The sequence below is a fragment of the Zootermopsis nevadensis genome, unplaced genomic scaffold, assembly GCF_977971745.1.
Source record: "Zootermopsis nevadensis isolate Lab colony 2312 unplaced genomic scaffold, Znev_1.0 Znev_ptg000025l, whole genome shotgun sequence".
NCBI classification, from domain to species: Eukaryota; Metazoa; Arthropoda; class Insecta; order Blattodea; family Termopsidae; genus Zootermopsis; species Zootermopsis nevadensis.
In genome coordinates, this window is record NW_028259157.1 from 12,398,450 (window position 1) to 12,418,151 (window position 19,702).

Consider the following 19,702-nt stretch of genomic DNA (forward strand, 5'->3'; position numbering starts at 1 on the left):
GGTGGGTATCCTAACCACCACCTAGAAGACTATACAGCTCACAATGGTGGACTTACTTAGTTGTATTGAACCTTTGTATTCTACTAGTTGAGAGTCAAGATAGATGGTTACACTCTGTCCAACAACGTTGGGGGCACACACGTTTTTATTTGTTTGAGGATTCAATGTTTATAAAATTTCAAGAAAATTACAATACAGTTCTACAGGGTTTTAATGATGGTATATTATGATACAATTACCAACTAGATTTCTTGAATTTATGCATTGTCTGGTATTCTGAAAAGAACACATTTCAGAAACTGAATCTGTCTCCATCCTCAGGTGCTAGTATTTGGCACTGTTTAACACTGCTGTTTCATATTCACATGCAAGAGTTATAGAAGTTACTTGACTGTAAGAATAACACTGAATATGATCTTTTAAAATACAGCAAATAAGTGGGAAAAGTTTTGTAAATTCAAAAGCAAATGGTAATAAAATGTAAAAAAATTAGCATAATGAGAATTTAAAGTAACTGTTGACACCTCAGAGGATGCTATTAATTGAATATACATTGGGCCAGAAATTTTATAAGAACAGGCAAAATTTCAATTGCAAGATTGATTCTTAAATATGATAAAAATATCATATATATATTTTCACTAAATACTGTTTTAGAAATTTTTCATAAAAGTGAATATAAAGTCTTGTTTCCAGTAACATATAACTCCAATTATGGAAATGCTGAACAATTTTAAGAAGATACAGACCAGCCTCATTAAGAGAGCTAAATTAAAGAGGTATTTATACATAATACAGTACAACTCAAATTTATACATGAAAGCAAATATTTTCCAATACCTTCCTACTTTACACAATTTCCAATACCTAGCCTACATATTTACAGAGCGAAACATGAGAAGTGACCTCTATCATCAGGGAAATGAGTAACTCAGTGTCCTGATGATGGAGGCAACAAGCACTTCTGAAGCACTGATAAACTTCTACCAGACTACATGGTGCAATAACCCATAAAAGTCATCTTCTTACCTAAGTTTTAGATGAATACACTCTTCCTTATTTAAAATTTAAATCAGTTCTATTAAAATCTTAATTTTAAGTTACATAAAATCAACTGACACTTCATTTAAGGCAGCTTGTATGCAATAAGTTTGTTTTAGCTAGTGCACAAATAATTCTGAAGATGGAAGAACACATGATTCATATCACCACTTTTTGTTACTGGTAACATTAAGCAACATTTTTAATATATTTCAATCTCATTAGGCCATCAAAAATAACTAATTATTGTAATAAAAATGTAGTTAAATCAAACAAGATATACACATACAGACTACATACACACATAGGCCATATACATGCATGTCTTGACAACCTCACGAGATTGAAGCACATCATACACAACAAAAAGGTAACATAAAAATTATGCAGTAGTTAATTAATATGTAACAACCATTTTATGATACTGAATGGATGTTCCATTCATAGCTGTCTCTTTACTGAATAAGTATACACTTGGGAAATAAATCATCCCTTGTTCTACCATCACCATACCCTGGAACTTACTGTAATATTTGTTTCATTTTAATCACTTCATCTAACCTCTGAATATTTGCCTTATTATGTACTCTCTCTTGAATAAACAAATTTGTTGGTTATATTTCATAACAGCCAATTAGCATACATATAATACAATCAATATTTTGATGTATAAGTACAATTTTTGGGACACATGGAAAATGAGAAATGCATAATATGTACAGTATAAATGGAAAAATAATTCAAATAAAATTGGATGAGAAGTGATTAAAGTTCGAAATGGTTCCCTATGTACAACACAACTGTGCAATGTGAACTGCTCATTTTGAACATGTCATGAAGTTTTCAACCTAAAAATCTGCAGTCATATTATTATTAATAATCACAAAATAGCATTCAGTTTTTAAAATAAACCTTGCTTGACATATTATCACTTCACTACAGAGTGATATATATAGTAACTCTAGAATGTCTATGACCAACTGCTAATAGAGAGGCCCCTATGTTCTAAACTGTTGAGCAATTTTAATACTATGTATCGATTAAAACAATATGATACAATTTATGGATAAATTACACAATACTGAAATTGTTATGGATTCCAGTAAATGAAGACACACTCTCAAAATTGGGTCAAAAATATAAACATGTATTGATTGCTTCATACCCATTTACACCGAAGACCGTATTAAGATAATTTAAGTTTGACCAATATAATTACATAATATTAATTTCTTCAGAAAACCTCTGCTTAATGATCACAATACAAACTCCACCCAAAAATTTAACAAGTATAATGATGACATTTCATGGTATGGGAATTCTTTGTGAAGATCTTAAAGAAATTACAATTATATGTACTTTATATTAATAATGTGAACTAATGACCGAAGCATATTTACACAAGTTTAAATTACTGTCTGAGCTATACCTCCTGTAATCTTATACACAAATATACACAATGTTCCAATTTCCAATTCTGCTGTACAAACTTGGTCCTCTTGATATCGGAATGTACTCTCAGATGTTTACAGGAAAAAAATATATTTATGCAGGGTTTCTGGAATGGAAGCCAGAATATCTGGTGAAAATGGAAGCAAGTACAATATTTGGTGGGAAAAAAAGAATGCAAATGAATTGTGGCCTTCTAAGTTATAATTGCTGTGTAGTCTTGTAGGTTGTTACTAGTATTTCAGAACCTCTCACCTCCACCATCAGAGTACATTACCCTACATTACTATGTGGAATCATAACCTGTCAAGGATGGGTTCTTTCAAAATGGCAATAACCACCTACAAGTCTACACAGAAGACCAAAACCAAAATTTTCACCACTATGAAAACCTAAAATATCATACAAAAATAATAAACATGTTCTCTTTTACTGCAGATACACAGTGTTTAAAAGTAACATTTGATAGGCTTCTTTAGATATGCGCTAGAATACTTTTTCAAGATGCTGATGAGATTGAAAGTGGAAACCTGCAAACTGAGACAGGTGAGAATTTTGAAACAAAAACTTTATAGACATCTTAATACATAAATGATGTATCATATTTATTTTTTTAAAGTACAAGTAATATGCATTATAATGAAAACCAATACACTGACAAGGAGTCAGATGTGTGTGGATAGGATATGAACAATTCTGTACATTAATATGTAATGATTTTTCCTTCATTTATTTGTAACTGATGCAAATGATGGCACCACTAGCGTCATTTGTTGAGTTCATAAAGTGTAATACACTTTAATTTCAGAATCATGCTAGAACAAATCAATAGCATTCACTATGAAATAAATGAGGATTTAAGAAACACTTTAAATTAAGACCATGTACTTGTACTATACATGTACAGGATGAGTGTATACTTTAAAGGGAGTTTCCATTGTAATGAAGTTCATTTCAGCAGGTTTTACAGTATATTCCCCCCACCCCTTCTTTCTCTGAGACTGTATAATGAAAATATATGATAGTGTCATTTGAAGTAACATAATTCTGAGACGGTCTCACAATTTTTACCTTTGAAGATTGAAGGAGTTTAGATTCTGGGCTGCTATGCTTTTATTAAAGACTATTGGGTAATAATTTTGTATGCAACAGATCAACATGCAAATTTTCATGGAATAGAGTATTTATATGATCTGATCTACATCATGTGAAGTGACACAACTCGGCATCCAAGTTCAGTATAAACGAGGAATAATTAATTCTTCTTCAACGTTCAACCTATTAAGAGGTTAAGATTTAACTAAATACAGTGTATTTTTGTTAACTGCTTTCTTGCTACATGAAACAGAATATGAACACACTAATTAGCTGTAAGTTACAGAACATCATATTACGTCCACCAGATGGCAGCAATAAAAAACACTTCTCTTCAACATTTTGTCATAACACCACTTTTATCAGAAAATGAAAAGTAAAATTCTAGACAGGGTACTGGCACAAAACCAATTTAACAGAAACATATTCTACAGATTTATTTTCAACGGATCAGATAAAAGTAAACGTGTTTTGAATGGACACTTTTGTAATCACAGCCTCACACAACTTGTGTGGAAACTTCCCTGCATCAACACACTTCAAATTTTATGTTGTTCATTTTGGCAACATGGGTGAGTGTCACACACCATTGGGGTACGTGTGCACTACAGGGGGCTGGAGTAGGTCCCAGTACTGTAGCAAAGCCTCTCTCAGAGAATGTGACACTTGGGTCGATGGTGTTGTAGTGCAGTCCACTAGATATGGGTACAAACCAATCAGTTGTTCCCAAGATGATCTATCCACTGCACAAATATTTGAAGCAGCATTATTTATGAACCATGAAGTAAATAAATGCGTACAGCTCACTCACTATATTATGTAAAAATCATTAACTTAACTCTATTCCTAACACTGCAAAACATATCATAGATCTGAATGCATCTCACACCAGTGCTGATACAAAATTGAATTCACCTGGTATCAGTGGTGAGAAAAAATAAATAAAACAGACCATGACATTCAAACAACACAAAAGTGTAAACATTATATCTTCCATGGTTCCAAATTGGTTGTTTCTGACTTGCTACCACAAAAGAAAGGGATGTTGAACTGAAATATTGAGGAATATACATAAATCATAAATACAACATACAAAACATTGCCTTAGTGATATACCACAAAAATTTCATTCTGTAATAATTTGAAACTTTTGAAATATTATAAATTTATAAACCACTGCACATATTTCCAATAAACAGTAGAACATGGCTGCATTCCCATTCACTTGTGCTACTAAAGTCACATACAACATCTACACCCACAATATTAGAAAGTATCAACATCATGAATCTCAACAGCTGGGCTATAAGACAAAAGATTTTAGGCAGCATTTTCAACAGAAAAAAGTCATCGTACAATCCAGAAAATGGCAAATCCTGAACCAAGTATACAAGTTGATGTGACTTGGTCTTACTATAATCTGTAGACATATCACCACACAAAGTTATAAAACTATGTAAGTTACTGTTCTTAGGATGAATTACTGTATTTAAATTAGATATTAACCATATTTTAAAACAACCACACTGAGAAGTATACAAAGTTCTACTATTTCCATGTAAGTATTTTAACAGTTTAAACCGCAGTGGTAACTGTATGTACCACCTGACTTACCAGTCACTAGCTCTGCATTTTGCACACAGAGTGTATTTATGGGTCTGGCATGATTCTCACAATAATCAGTAATTACTTCAGTAAACGGTAAAAACCAATTTATCTTTGTAATGATGAAGTGAATTTTTTGTTTTGCAGCAAAGAATTTCATCTTTAATTATTATTTAGATGAACACTGACTTGAAACGGTTAATTAAGAACAATGAATAGTCCAAATTACCTACAACTTCAACCATAATTTTAAACTGTTAATTCAATATAATCATATTAAGATTTTACCTTTCTCTGGAGGTGCTTTCTTCAGTGAAACAACTAACGTGGCAACGGCTTTCAGCACAAATGATATCTCTGATAATCTGTATCTGCAAAAAGAAGCAAAGAAAGATATCCTGAAGAAAGGGGAAACTGCACATAGTTAATTGTTCTTTCTGAAATTACTAATGAGGAATCATTGACTTTGTGGATCCAGTGCTGACGTCTAGAATGTGTGAACCTTCACAAACGTCTTCTAGGCATGTTGTTAGGCAAAAGAGGGACTTTATCTTAGCCATTGATTTACAAATGAGAAATTGCAGGCCTTTTAGATTAAGTTGGAGATGAAGCAATTAGTAATGGTCCACTCAAAAGTACCATCTGGGAAGTACTGACAGACAAAATGTAAAGCTGTAAACAGTATATAAATCTTCCATTTTAAACACAAGTAATTTTTAAGCATATCTGGACAATTTTATTCTGCCATTAACAGAAAGAATTCATTTATTGCGGAAATAAGAATTACCTTGGAAGCGGACATTTGCCACTTCGACGTTCGTCCTCTACATACTGGTGTAGCACTTCTTGAAACCGATGTAACAGTGCAGTCACGGCCAATCGACCTGCCAGTCCACCCTCTAGGCCACGCACTTCACCAGAATCAAGGCCATCCAGCAAGGAAAACTGCAGCAACGTCTCAAAACATGTTTTTGCAAATTCTTCACGCAGTTTATGTTCAGTGTCCCCATCTGTAAACCAAATTGCATCACATAACATCTTGTTCCATTTCTCCCACTGGCTTCATAAACTTTAATTGAAGCAAGAACAGGAAAAAGAAATACCCAATGGCTCCTATGCCATATTTCTGTTGTATTTCATATGAAAGTAACACTTTGTTCCTTTTAAAGCAGAGCCATTTATATCCCTGGGTCACTCCTGATGCAGAAGCATCATTTATGGATATTATTACTCAAGCTCACCTGTATGTCTGCATGACATTAAGCTTACTAACGTATCAGAGACAACTTTACCTTACCTACATAATTTCAAAACTTACCATTATCTGTTGTGTTACTGGCAGAATGAATCGAACCCTTGTTGAGCAGTACCACTACTTTCAAAACAAATTCTCTTGGTATTGAATGTGAGTGTGGTAATACTTCATTCCGTAACAGCTCAATCACCTGGCAATCTACTGCTTCATCTGCCTGTACTTCCTCTGGGGAACGATCTTTTGGGGGAGAACTGTAACCAATATACTACAATTCATTAGCATCACTATAACAACAACAACAACAATAATCATGTAAACATATTCCTGTAATTATAATTCAACAATACTATATAGGCACTTATTAATGATTTTAATCAGCGTAGATCACGCATCAACAAATATTCATTTACATTTTCTACACATTTTAAGAAAATACACTTTAATAGAAATTATTTCTTCTTTGATGGGGCTTCCAAATTCAATAAAATGTAGTGTTGCTCTACCATACGCTCTTTAGAAAATGTTTGGACAATATATTAAGCTACTGAACTTCCACTTATTTCATGAACCTGCTACATACATACAATTGACCTGCATTACTCACTAGTGCAATATACCCCATTTTCTCCACAATTCTTAATAGTAAAGGCAACATGCAGATTGAGACTTAAGGCTCTAATGGCAGTGAAGATGTCAATGTCAGACATCAGGGTTGTAATAGATTGCAACTGTTGTAACACAGTAGTATGTTCCTCCAAAACATTAGTACCTACCTACAAATCCATATGGTGTTACAACCAAAAAGACCAACATGGACAATATGCAGATTATTTTTATAACAGGTTGCTGGTATTATAACATTTCAAGGACATTACATGAGGCATAAAAGGACCAGATGTCTGCACTTGCTTATGAAGACAATGTACTTCGCATGACGAATACACTGACTGAAGACCATGCATATCTCCTGTGTATGCTGTGATAAGGGTTTCTAGTGATTCTTAACATACCTTGTGGGGAAAAGGAAATGGTCAAGGGTATCAGCCAGCTGAGACCACATATGCTGGAAGGGCTGAGGGTGCTTGCGAGCAAGGGGCAGACCAGTGAGAAGTATACTCAACAGACTGGTCACAGCCAGCTTCCAGGTTCCAGGTGATGGGCAGTCATACTTCATTGACAGGGGAACATGGAATGCCTGAAAATGACCAATACAGCTTCCGTAACTTAAACTTTTTCAGTTCCAGTCATCAGGATTCAAAGTCGAGACTAGACATTCAATACTGTTTCCTTTTGAAAAGAGATTTTCTCTTTGTACGCATGTGCACGTACGTGTGCGCATGCATGTGTGTGGGGGAGGTGGAATCAGAAATACAGGTTTTATTATACTCTTTTTAGAGCTGTACAATTCTTAGTACATCTGAACATTTGTATTAGCTTTATGTTCATTTACCAACATTTCACTGTATATAATAATTAATTTACTGTTTTTCTTTAAATTGACAATCATATGACGTGTGCGAAACTTATTTTTAGTATATATTTTTAATTCTCAAAAGAACATTCATTTGAATACAGCAAACGCCTCTATTATCAATTGTGTTTATTAGTATCCACAACAAAAAATTACTAAATAAACAAGTTGACAAAAAACTATAAATGTCAATCTACCTGTCAAGCTGGAATCAGAAGCTGTCATTCTGAAATACTCAAAGTTTTCACATTTTTTGAGGCCTTATTAACGATCCATATCTAATGACATTCTGGTGACAAGACATGAACATGTTCTTAGTTTTATGCATGTTTCCATGGAGTGCACACTGCAAACCACATCCTTGGCACATAAGATAACTGTAATTATATGCACGATAAATACAGTAATTTATATTATATAACATAGGAACCTGATATCAGTCCTGTACCTCAATGATACTATGCAGAATATTGGACTGTATCACAGACATATCATGAGCAGTTTCATGGTACAGGTTTACCACCATGGTGAGAGCCTTCTCGCCGAATGGCACATAGTTCATTGTAATCCAATCAGCCTGCAACATGACAAAATGTGATTGTAGCAAACTATATCTGTCCATGAGCATTGCTAAAATACCTGTAAAAGCTTTGTGGTAATCAAAATTTTATAGATAATGTAAATAATTGTCAGTGGTGTTTGATACTTAGGTTATTGGCAGGGAAGTCTGGAAACTCATATCTCCAAATTCAAACATAATATTTTATGCAGCTGTCATTTTGAAAACAGTACCGATTTTAACACAGTTAGATGTTATAAAAATAAAACTATGTGTGCTTGACTGTACACAGTTCTGTTATACTTTGTACTTTTCTCCAGCCTTCCATTACTTCATCTCTCTCAGGTCCATATATTCTTTTAAGTACTTTGTAATAAATAAGCAAATGAATAATAATTATATAAACAAGAGACCAGACACTCAGAATATTTGCCATTTTCCAGCAAATAATACTTTATTTTCTAAATATGATTATTTTTAGTGTGTCAGTAATAATATTTTGTAACAACTAACTCCCCACAATAAAGCAGAAATTAAATTTAAACTTCTTGTTCTTACAATACACTTACTGTACTGCTTTTCATCTGACAGATGTTCTTTGTTTCCAGTTTTCCGTATGGTGGAGGTTGACAGGCAAAATTGCTGAACACGAGGAGCTGATGAAATATCGCAGCTATCATTGCTTTCATATTTTCTGCTCCAGCTAGGGCCTCCTGCAACATTTCATGCCAGACAGAAATACTGAGATAACTCAAGTATTTGTTATTTCTTGCGCATGTTCCTACTCTGTTGAGTGTGTTAATTTATTGACTCTTTAGCATTCTGTTTCACATTTCATAACGAAGACACAAAACACAGGTGACCATTAATTTGTCACTGAAGAATTCAATGAATGAATTAGAATAAAATATATATTTATATTAAACATGTCTGTCTTTTGACATGTGTGTGCAAGCACACAAACACAAACTAATAAAATGCCATGTAGTGACATGATGTGATTTTTAAATATTCTGAATCATGATATGGTTACAAAACTGTCAAAATATCCATAGCAACAATCATAATAAAATTAACCTTAATAACTATGATAGCCTGGGGATTCCCCACCCAATCACTTATGTGAACAGAAATCAGATGCAGATCTTCATGTAAAGTCCAGTCTTAACCAAATTCAGTAAAATTTTCATCTCATTCCAGTAAAACTCACAAATACCAAATTTTATTAACATCTATTTAAACAAATTTTATTAAAATCTATTCAAACAATTCTCAAATAGTTACATTCTGCCAGACACATGGTGGAGCTAACAGGCGCATTTCTGAAAGTTCTAGTTGTGAACACATCAAAAAATTACTTCAACTACAGCAGATTTACTGAAGGGGCAAATTAAAATGGAGAAATATGATTTGCTTTTAATAAACTAACACAAAACCTTCTAATGTACCTCAATTGGCAGATACTGGTACCACCAGATACATATTGGTAAAAACTTTTAAATTACAGAGAAAAATGCAAAGTTTTAAATTCTAGAAGCCATACAAAATAATAAATTCAGCCTTGTCTAGATCACATGGTTCAAAAGTATCATTTTGGGCTTCAATTTAATCAAAATCTGTAAACACTTAAATTTACTGAAAGTATCAATATATCATCATCCTATGAGAACCTCAAACCTCAGACACTGTTTTCTCAGTTGACCACTTACAAATACTAGAAATTCTTTTGTGCACCTGCACATAACCAACATGTTATCTTGCCTTCTGCAGAAGCTCCATGGAGTGTAATACACCATCCTGCAGCTGTGTGAGAACCACATCATTCAGAGATGGCAGGATGAATGGAGATGCCTCTCCCTGAACTGGAACTACAACTGCATTTTGAAGAACACTACACAGTTTCTGTAGATCTGAAACCACAAACCTACAAAAAACATTAAAATCAACACTTGAAGTTTTCCCAGTAGTGAGGAAGATGTTTTTCTTCTGGGTTCTGGTGCTGTGTAGACTCATCAGTAGATGCCAACATTTCAGGGGAACATATTTCCTCCATCTTGAGCCACAAATATGCAGACAGTAGGTTTTTCCAAATGCTAGCATCTGGTGACAAGTCTACAAAACCCAGAAGAACAACAAACATTAAAACCTTAATCCTATGACTGTGTCTGTAACAAATAAATTCATTATACACAAAACAATTTCACATCAATCTGAATAATCATGTACATTGATGGTTTTCTTAAGCCAAGTTGTTGCAAGAAATGTCTTAAAGATTTACCAGGACTGTGCACCAATGGTTGTTGATAATGTGCAGTGTTTTCTGGTACCCTGTGTTATTATTACACTATTATAAGTGTCATGTTTTAATAAATAATTACAAAAATAGCTGGAGTATGCTCTTGGAAAGATTCTGCTGATAGCTTAATATTACCAAATAAATCATTAAATAAAAGCACTGCAGAAATGCAGTGACTTTTCAATGTAACTGGACATACCTTGTTCTTATGTGCTGAAAGACTGCAGGGAATATTTGAATTAGGGCAGTGAGGAATGGCTGTGAAGGTATGTAGAGTTCATCTCTGATGTCGACGGTTTCATCGGGAGGTGTGGTGCTCTCTGCACCGATACTCAGCCATACTCGCCACGCGACGCCCCACACTCCAGGTTCTTCACTGGATGAGATAACACCAGATGATGCTGCAGTACCTTCACCTTCTTTGTTCAGATATAATATCTCCTGAAATGCTTTCAATGCTGCCAGACTTACCTATCAACAAAATTCATTTCATTCACTGCTTGGAGTACCATCAGGTACATTCATTTGTGTTATATTCTTTGGCATTACATTCAATATTCAGTCTCTTTGCAGTCAAGGCTACAATACATATTTTATACTAATGTGTTAACAAATGTATTTATTCAGTTGTTGGCTTGCGGTCTTCTGGTCGTTATCAATGTTACTCTGAAAAACCGTGATGACATGTAGTCTTGCAGGCGATTATCACCATTGCCCTGAAGCATTGCGAAGAAGTGTCATTTTGCAGTTGAAAATCAATTTTAATTCAAAACATTGGTTACTACCTATAACACTACACAGTGCTACAACCCAGAAGACATCTTCACTGCTATGAGAACCTGAAAACTATTTAGATACTTCATGAAGCTAAAAACCACAACACATCTCCCTGGCTCAGGTAATTGCTTAATATTAATACATAATTTTAATTAGCTCCCAGCCACTCATTTAACATTATAAATCATCAATAACCCTTCAGTTCTTTTCAAAGCAATAACATACAATGTGTTTCATCTAAGGACATCCTCTTCAACTACGCTGTCAACCTCTCAAATGGCAAATACAATATATTCATAAATGAAAAAGAAATTTAAGCTCATACTATTGCAGTCACTTTTTGCATTGGTGCTCTGAGAACTGAAAAACAGTACAAAAAATGCAAACATAGAAGATTCTTTTCTTTTAGTGAATATGAAAGGAACATGGAAACACTTTTTTCTTGAACAGCCAAAGAGTTAGAAAAACCAGAAGGTAAACACAATTTTTAATATGTAAAACTCCATACAGAAATGCTATAAAAACAAAAAATAAAAATGTGACGAAGGAAAACTGTCCAAGAATATGCATAGTTATTAAGATAATCCACCAGACAAGAAAACACTGAACTGGTTTCATGCTCCACTAATGTCATGACACATTACCTCATTATTTTTACTTAATGCTGAATTCTCTATAAACTCTAGCAGTAGAGACCAGGCACGAGGAAAATCACCAAGTGTCTGAAGCAACTGTCTCTTTGTATTGAACACTCTCGCTACACCAGACAATGTCAAAACCTGTAACAGACAATGCATAAACAAATCACTGTTGTTTAACAAGACACACACTGATATACAAAGTTATTGCCTTATTTCTAAATACATATGAAATTAACCAGTTACCCTTGTCATCTCACTATGATTTTAAGATAAATTCAAAGTACTTAAATGGGCCAGGCTGCATTTGTTCACTTTGAAAACAAAGAAGCATAAAAGTAGGCTGTTTGAGATCAGAAACAAATCTACATACACACGTATCGTATGGATAAAATTGTGAAGAACAGAGATTCCCATTGCGTTGATGACATCAAAGTTGTTTTCTGGGCTGTGATGCCATGTGGACCTGTAAGTACATTCCAACATTTTGGAGGAACATACTGCCTCTATCTTCCTCAAAAACAAAGGTACCCCCTATGAGTCCACACAGCATCTCAGTGCTGAAAACCATCATCCAAAATGTTTACAACAATTTTCGCTACTTAAAGCTTCGTCCACAGAATAAAATTTTGGATGATTTTCTGTCTTAAGAACCAATACATTAGTCAAAATAGTGCCAGCCAGCAATCCAGGTTAAATATGAAAAGTAAACCTGCCTTTAAGCAAATGTAAATTAAGTTCAAAACTGTTCAAACACTGAACTGGTTGCATATGAATAAAAATCAGATACAGGATCTCATTTACCTGTGTCTCTGCCCATTGTTTCTGTGCAGTATTTCTGGAATGATGGATCAGAATATTTCCTCCTGTATCCACTTTTTCATTGCTTGCAGAACTTGAGAGACTTCGTACTTTATCCAACAGTGGGAACAGAACCTAAAGCGAGAAAGTAAACCTGACACACATAATACAATCTTCAATTACTACTGCCATCACAACTTAGGCAACTGACATGTTCACCATGATGGGCCCACAAAACAGTAGTTTATAACAGCTTCTTTAGTGTATGAAATGTGTTTGAGAATGCATGATATGTGTTACTAAGAGCTTGACAAAATTGCAATGATGTCTCTTCAGGTGATCAACCATGAAGAGCATTATGCTAAAATCCAACATTCTGGAGACTGTATCTGCTCCTAATATCAGGGTTGATGTGACATAAAAATGAAATTAAAATATTAAGACTAATAAAATACTCAATTTACATCACAAACATATTACAAAAGTTGCAGTCAGGTGATCTATGCCACCACAAATGTAAGAATGTATCTATCAATTGCTTGTTAATCACATTATATGGTCAATTCATTTAAATGGCCATGCTGTGACAAACACTTACTCAAGTAATTATAATATTTGCATTCATTTAAGGTCTACCTCGCACATTAGCCACATAAATATTTTACAATTGAGAATTCATTACCTATAGTTTTACACAGAAATTTCTGGCTCATTTCCAGAGAGCTGTGAACAATCTGGGTGGACAAAGTAATTATCTTGGAATCACTGATTATATACTTACCTGCCATAGAACTGCTTGCCAAGTCGGTTGATGGAGCAGTCCTCCATGTGCTGAGATGGTGGAGAACAGAGTCTGACCTGCAGACTTGCGCACAGCCGGCCGTGAGTCAACACACAAATCACCTGTAATAGCCATCTTTCTCAGATGAATGAAAAAAGTAAAACCATATTCAAATGACAATATCGCATGAATATTTGAAAGCAAACAAACTTCCTACTAAAAATGTTGAAGTGATAACAGCAAATGATGCAGAAACAACAAATATTACTGACAGAAGTAAAAATTATGTACAACCAAGGCAGACGTGAAAAATACAACTCTTTGTTTAAAAACATAATATTTCCATAATTTTTAAACAATTAAGTTTAGAATGAACTTATTATACTAATACATTAAAAGCAATGAACAAAAATCCTCCAGTGCATAAATCATACAAAAGTTTCCAGTGAGAAGTGGCAATACTGATACCTCTGAACCAATATGATACTCTTTTGTATGATACTTTCCTGGGTACATCACTACAAAGAAAATTATTCCATTTTCTCCATTCTTTTGTGTGTCACAACAAGTTCAATACCTACCATTTGCACACTACTTAACAATTGTATAATTTACCCTCCCACCATTTTTTCATACCAAAATTACTTCACCTTCAGCTTACCTCAGTGTATTATTACCATTGAACTTCAATACACAGAAACTGTAACAATTGTTAACCAACAAAACATATAAAATCTTTGTAGACATGAATGATCTTCTGGGTTGTTGCACCATGTAGGATTCTGCACATGGCTAAAATACTACAAAGTGCAACAACCCAGAAGACCAATATTCACATCTGTAAATACCTCAAATCTCACATTTACAGACGTGCTTTACACTGGCATGACTTCAGCTGAAAAGGAGAGAATTATGCAAATAAATGAAGTAGATGTTTTCCTTTTGTAAACGTAAAAGAAAAGAAACAAAACTCATGTTCTCCAAACGCCAAATATAACAGATTATTACCACAAACTACAACCCAGGGAACAAATACTCACCTAACCTGGCATAAAGGCACATCCAAAGTTTATCAAATGGTGGCATATTTGGTGTTCCAGGAAAGTCGGGAAACACCGCTGGATCTCCTGACAAAGACTGACACAGTTTCTCTTGATTTTGATAGAAATAATCTGATATGTTCCACTGAAAAATAATGAAAAAACCGTATTATACATGAGTCATGATGACTGTAACCTCCGATTTTTGGAAGGATCTTAAACCACACACTTGTTAACATATCTGAAACAGATACGGTAGAAGTTTTATAAATTTTTGGGAGCTAACTCCCACACGCATCACAGTATTACCTGTAAGAGAGGAAGATGATAAAGTGAGACACTCACAAATCCCCCTTCTAATACCAATGTACTGAAAGTCAACCATCAACTGTTAACCAAAAGTACAGATCTCCAAAAATTTAATTTAAGAAACTGAATGTGTGTGTGCGTGCATGTGTGTATACACACACATATACATACAGGTTTTCTGTTTCTTTATAGCTATGAATGCTTATTACCACATACCATAAGACCCACAGCTGTAAGAGAAATGTTCAGTTCCTGAGTCTGGGACCCAAACTTGGCTGCTGTATCAACACAGAGCGGAAGGCATCGCCATGGCATTACAGGCAGAAAGTCTGTTACCACCAGCTGCAGACACTGGAATGCCACACGGATTAGGTTTTCCCTACAATAAAACAAAGTCAACATTTTACCCAAATTAAATTAGTGTCCATGTACATGAAGTCCTTCCCCGCCCACATCAACTCTTCTAAATCAATCAGGTAACTGGCACCAAATACTGAAAATCTGACTGCTACATTTTCTGACTGGTTTATGAGAGCAGATCCTGCTTTCTAACTTATCAAATATAACATCTTCTGGGATGCTGCACCATTTACTCTGGTGGATATTAACCGATGTTTGTGCAGAGTTTAATGATCCCCAGTGACGACATTCTTAATCTGTTGCTACCATCTTGATTTTTTTCTCCTTTCTGGGTGTTATATATTTAGTTCATAAATTTTCGGGTCATCATCTATCTTAATCATTCATGGTGCATGAAAGGAAATCCAACCTTAGAGCTGTATACACATAATGTATTCTCATCAGCAGACTTTTATTTTTGTCATATTCTCTTGAAAATCAAATTCAGTTTGCATTTATACAGTGTTTACAAAAATCTGAAGTACAATATTAATAAATAGGATCTGAGGTTTTCATGGCAGTGAGTCCAAATATGGCTGTAGTCTGGTGATGATGGCAATCCTTATGAGGAGCAATGACCTCTGAAATATGGTAAACTTGTACCAAACTACACAGCATCACACCACAGAAAACAGCAATCTCCAATATTAATAAAACTTTTTTTTTGCAAGAAGGTATGGTGAGCAAACTTACCCATGATGATCTGATACAGCTCCAATGATACCTAGAACCAGTGGCCAGCCATGGGACAAGGTCTCTCCTGCACCATGCAAAACCTGCAGAACGCATTCTAACTGGCGCTGTCGAACATCACCATGAGGCACTGAGGATAACTCTGACAGAGGACCCAGAAGTAATGTCTGAAGTTTCTGAAAACAAAACATAAACTTTCTAACACTGCACAAAATTATGAAACAGTTAACTTCTGTTTCTCTCTGGTTATTACAACTGATTTTGTTATCAACGATAATATTCTGGTTGTGATGCTGTTTAGACTTGTAGAAGGTTACCATAATTTTAGAGTAACATACTGGCTCCATCTTCAACCCTTTGGTGCCACAACCCAGACCACCGCTGATACCTTCATCACTGTGTAAAGTAAAATCTCAACTGATGCTGCTATTTTCAAATTAATACAAAGAGCATCAAATGCTGCAAACTGTGTGCAGTTATTTAATTGTATTTTTAAATCAGTGCCATATTAAGACCAACAAAGGTTTCTGGAACACACTGTAAGATATTATGATCTGAATCATATTAAAACAAAAAAATAACTGATATCAACACGCGAACACACCTGGTTGTCCCGAAGTGGAGGCTGGTATTTGTGCTGTAGGGCAGCCTTCACAAGGTATGTGACAGCCTCAACTCCCCACTCGCGCATTCGTATATGTGGGTGCTGACACACCTCAAGGAGGTGATTAGTAAGCGGTCTCCACAGCACCTCCACACGAGGCAAGTTCACCAACCCAGTCTCAAGTAGTTTAGCCACTGCAAACAATGATGGCTCCTGAAAAATTCATATCAACTTCATTTGCTATCCTGATGGACAAACTCCCATTACACAAACAGTCCTCAAAGATGAAAACATTTCTAATTACATAAAAAATATTTAAAACAAAAATACAAGTTACACTAACAGTTACAAACATGAGAACCACGCTAGCAAACGCCCCCCCCCCCCAAAGAGAGAGAGAGAGAGAGAGAGAGAGAGAGAGAGAGAGAGCGAGCGAGTTGTACAATTTAAGGAAATTATATTACCTCAGTTGTAAGTTCACATATTCAACACCTTTTTTTACTCATTATTACCATAAAACCTTTTTACTTTTAATATTATTAAAAACAGAGTATATTAAATAATACTGATGGCTGAATTCTTGTCTACAGAGGTATAGCAATGAGACTTACATTGGCAGCCCTAGAACACAAGTAAACAGTAGCCATCAATGAAACAACAGCATTTTACCTTCAGGTTAGGCTGGTGTAAGGTTATACACTGCAGTTAAGTTAGCAGCCTCTGGTAGGCATTTGGTGCTGTAAACCTCACTCACCAGGTGCATGTGTATACCAGAATTTTACTAATAGAGACAATTTCTCATTACAGGTCATACCTGTAACAACGAGCCTTTACTCTTTGGACACGATGTATTCTTATTAACAATAACGCTGTCACATCTTGAAACATACTGTGAATCACAACTTTCTTTCTAGACAACAGAGTTTTCAAAATTACAGCTCAAAAAAAAGGGGTTTCCAGTATTTCCAATCACTCAAAAAACCTTTTAAATTATGTTATTGTCCTTCTCATTGCCCTGAGCTCAAATTCTGATGCACCTTCAACCAATTTATCTTACAGACATTCGTAAGATAATCCCTATCGACCACACACACTTTGCTTTCATTGCTGCAAATGACAAACAAGTTGCTGCAGCTGAGACCAACATGAAAATAAAAGTAACAATTTCTGAATCATGAAGCATGCAGGATGATGAATGAGAGTGATATGCGGCAGAATGACAAATCATAAGGTGATGAAAATTTAAAGGAAAGGTTTTTGGAAAGTCAGAAGTATGACATTGAATTTTATACTTAAAGCAGGGTTGTGACCTGTATGCACTGCCACCCTATGTGAAAGTATTTAATGTCTGCTGACTCCCCCATACAATTAACTCCTCAAAAATAAACATGACAGACAAAGTACCAAAATCCACCGGCCATTATACTAAATAATGCAGAAAGCAGATATATCTGCACCTTGAGTGCTGCATAAAAGGCAAGATCTACACAAACTAAACTCCTCTTACCCTGTTTGAATATGCAAGTTCCATCGCTTCATGTGAGAGTTTGCATAAGGCATCAATAAGATGATGAAGAGCCACGTCGTCTAAGTATTGGCTGGACTCAAAGAGTCGACTCAGCATGGCAGAAAGAACAGGCAGATCAGCCATCACGGCAGTAGTTATTACAGCATTTGAATCAGCCGTTGTGCGCCCGGCCTTCAAACTTCCACCTGTGGAAGGTTTTAGGCCCAAAATCCAGACCAAGTGCTGGAACAAGAAAGACGCCCTTATTAATATAGAAAAACCAAAAGCAGGAGTCTGCAGAAATAAACATAATAATCTGAAGTACATCAACATTTATTATTGTATCCTAACTGGTTCAACATTTATTGACAGCGCAAAGCAACTTACGTCAAGTCCAGCTAGCCATGGTCACACTACAATGCTGCTACACCATTAACACCAGAGCTAAGTTGGTTGACATTCCTGTAGTTTGCCATTTCCTGTACAATAAAGGTTTATAGTATTTCTTAATTTCCATTTGGGCTGAAATTGTTTAAAATTTGCTGTCCACCAAATTGACTGTAACTCCAGATTCCACTCAGGAGCTCTCACCCAACAAACTTGTGTCTAAACAGGGTATGAGATTCTAAGGGCAGTGAGTATAAAGATGGCTGTCTTCTGGGTTGCAGCACCATGCAGCCTGGTTGAATTTTACCATTGTTTCAAAGGTGCACGCTGACTCCATCGATAAAAAAAAAAACATAAGGACAAGTACCTGCAGAGTGGTGAGCACCAGGTGCCAAGCTGTACCCAAGATGCTGCCGTGACAATGTGCAAGGCTAAGAATTGCCCTCATGCACTGCAGATTCTTGGCTGTCAGCATCACTGGTCCTTGTTGTGTGCCTAAAAAAAATTTCCACTCTGTAAAAAATAAACTCACAATCTAACAGTGTCCAAACAGTACAACATTATAAATGGCACATACCAATTGGTAACGATGCTGTTGGAAGAGGGGTGCCAACGGCCACTACCTGCTGGCGATAATCACCTTCACTGTATGAACTTAGGTTGTACTGTGAGCTGAGGTCCTGGCTTCCAGCCCTTGAATGATCTAAATTGTAAGAGAAATTATTTGTAACTAAAAGCAGATTTTAAAAGGTTTCTACCCATACAAAGTGCAAAAATTCCCTGTTTAAGACAACAAAGGTATTATATTTAAAACAGCTGCTAAATTATTAAAGTTTAGAGGGAGAAAGTGGTGGATTAGATCAATATAAAGTGTAATAATTTTCTTAAATCTTTACATACATTAATATAATATAAATGTAAGTTTCAACATACATGAATTACTTAAGTGATTCAAACACATTTATAAACTGGATACATTCTTTAAAATTCAGGTT

General features: G+C 35.1%; 1 protein-coding gene across 2 annotated transcripts in view; it reads right to left on the reverse strand.

Annotated features, from left to right (window-relative positions):
• Positions 1–127: 127 nt before the first annotated feature.
• Positions 128–19,702, reverse strand: part of mon2 (Mon2 homolog, regulator of endosome-to-Golgi trafficking) — a 30,246-nt gene continuing 10,671 nt past the window's right edge. For both annotated transcript variants that reach the window (XM_087355926.1, XM_087355925.1), the window contains exons 11-29: positions 19,285–19,410; positions 19,075–19,202; positions 18,321–18,563; positions 16,814–17,026; positions 16,210–16,385; positions 15,334–15,496; positions 14,809–14,953; positions 13,769–13,890; positions 12,991–13,122; positions 12,193–12,327; positions 10,971–11,242; positions 10,237–10,399; positions 9,045–9,188; positions 8,365–8,493; positions 7,456–7,640; positions 6,509–6,696; positions 5,978–6,200; positions 5,479–5,561; positions 128–4,328 (exon numbers count right to left, since the gene is read on the reverse strand). In XM_087355926.1, coding sequence (XP_087212052.1) covers positions 4,165–4,328; positions 5,479–5,561; positions 5,978–6,200; positions 6,509–6,696; positions 7,456–7,640; positions 8,365–8,493; positions 9,045–9,188; positions 10,237–10,399; positions 10,971–11,242; positions 12,193–12,327; positions 12,991–13,122; positions 13,769–13,890; positions 14,809–14,953; positions 15,334–15,496; positions 16,210–16,385; positions 16,814–17,026; positions 18,321–18,563; positions 19,075–19,202; positions 19,285–19,410 — 3,134 coding nt within the window. In that variant the 3' untranslated portion in view covers positions 128–4,164. The remainder of the gene's footprint in view (positions 4,329–5,478; positions 5,562–5,977; positions 6,201–6,508; positions 6,697–7,455; positions 7,641–8,364; positions 8,494–9,044; positions 9,189–10,236; positions 10,400–10,970; positions 11,243–12,192; positions 12,328–12,990; positions 13,123–13,768; positions 13,891–14,808; positions 14,954–15,333; positions 15,497–16,209; positions 16,386–16,813; positions 17,027–18,320; positions 18,564–19,074; positions 19,203–19,284; positions 19,411–19,702) is intronic.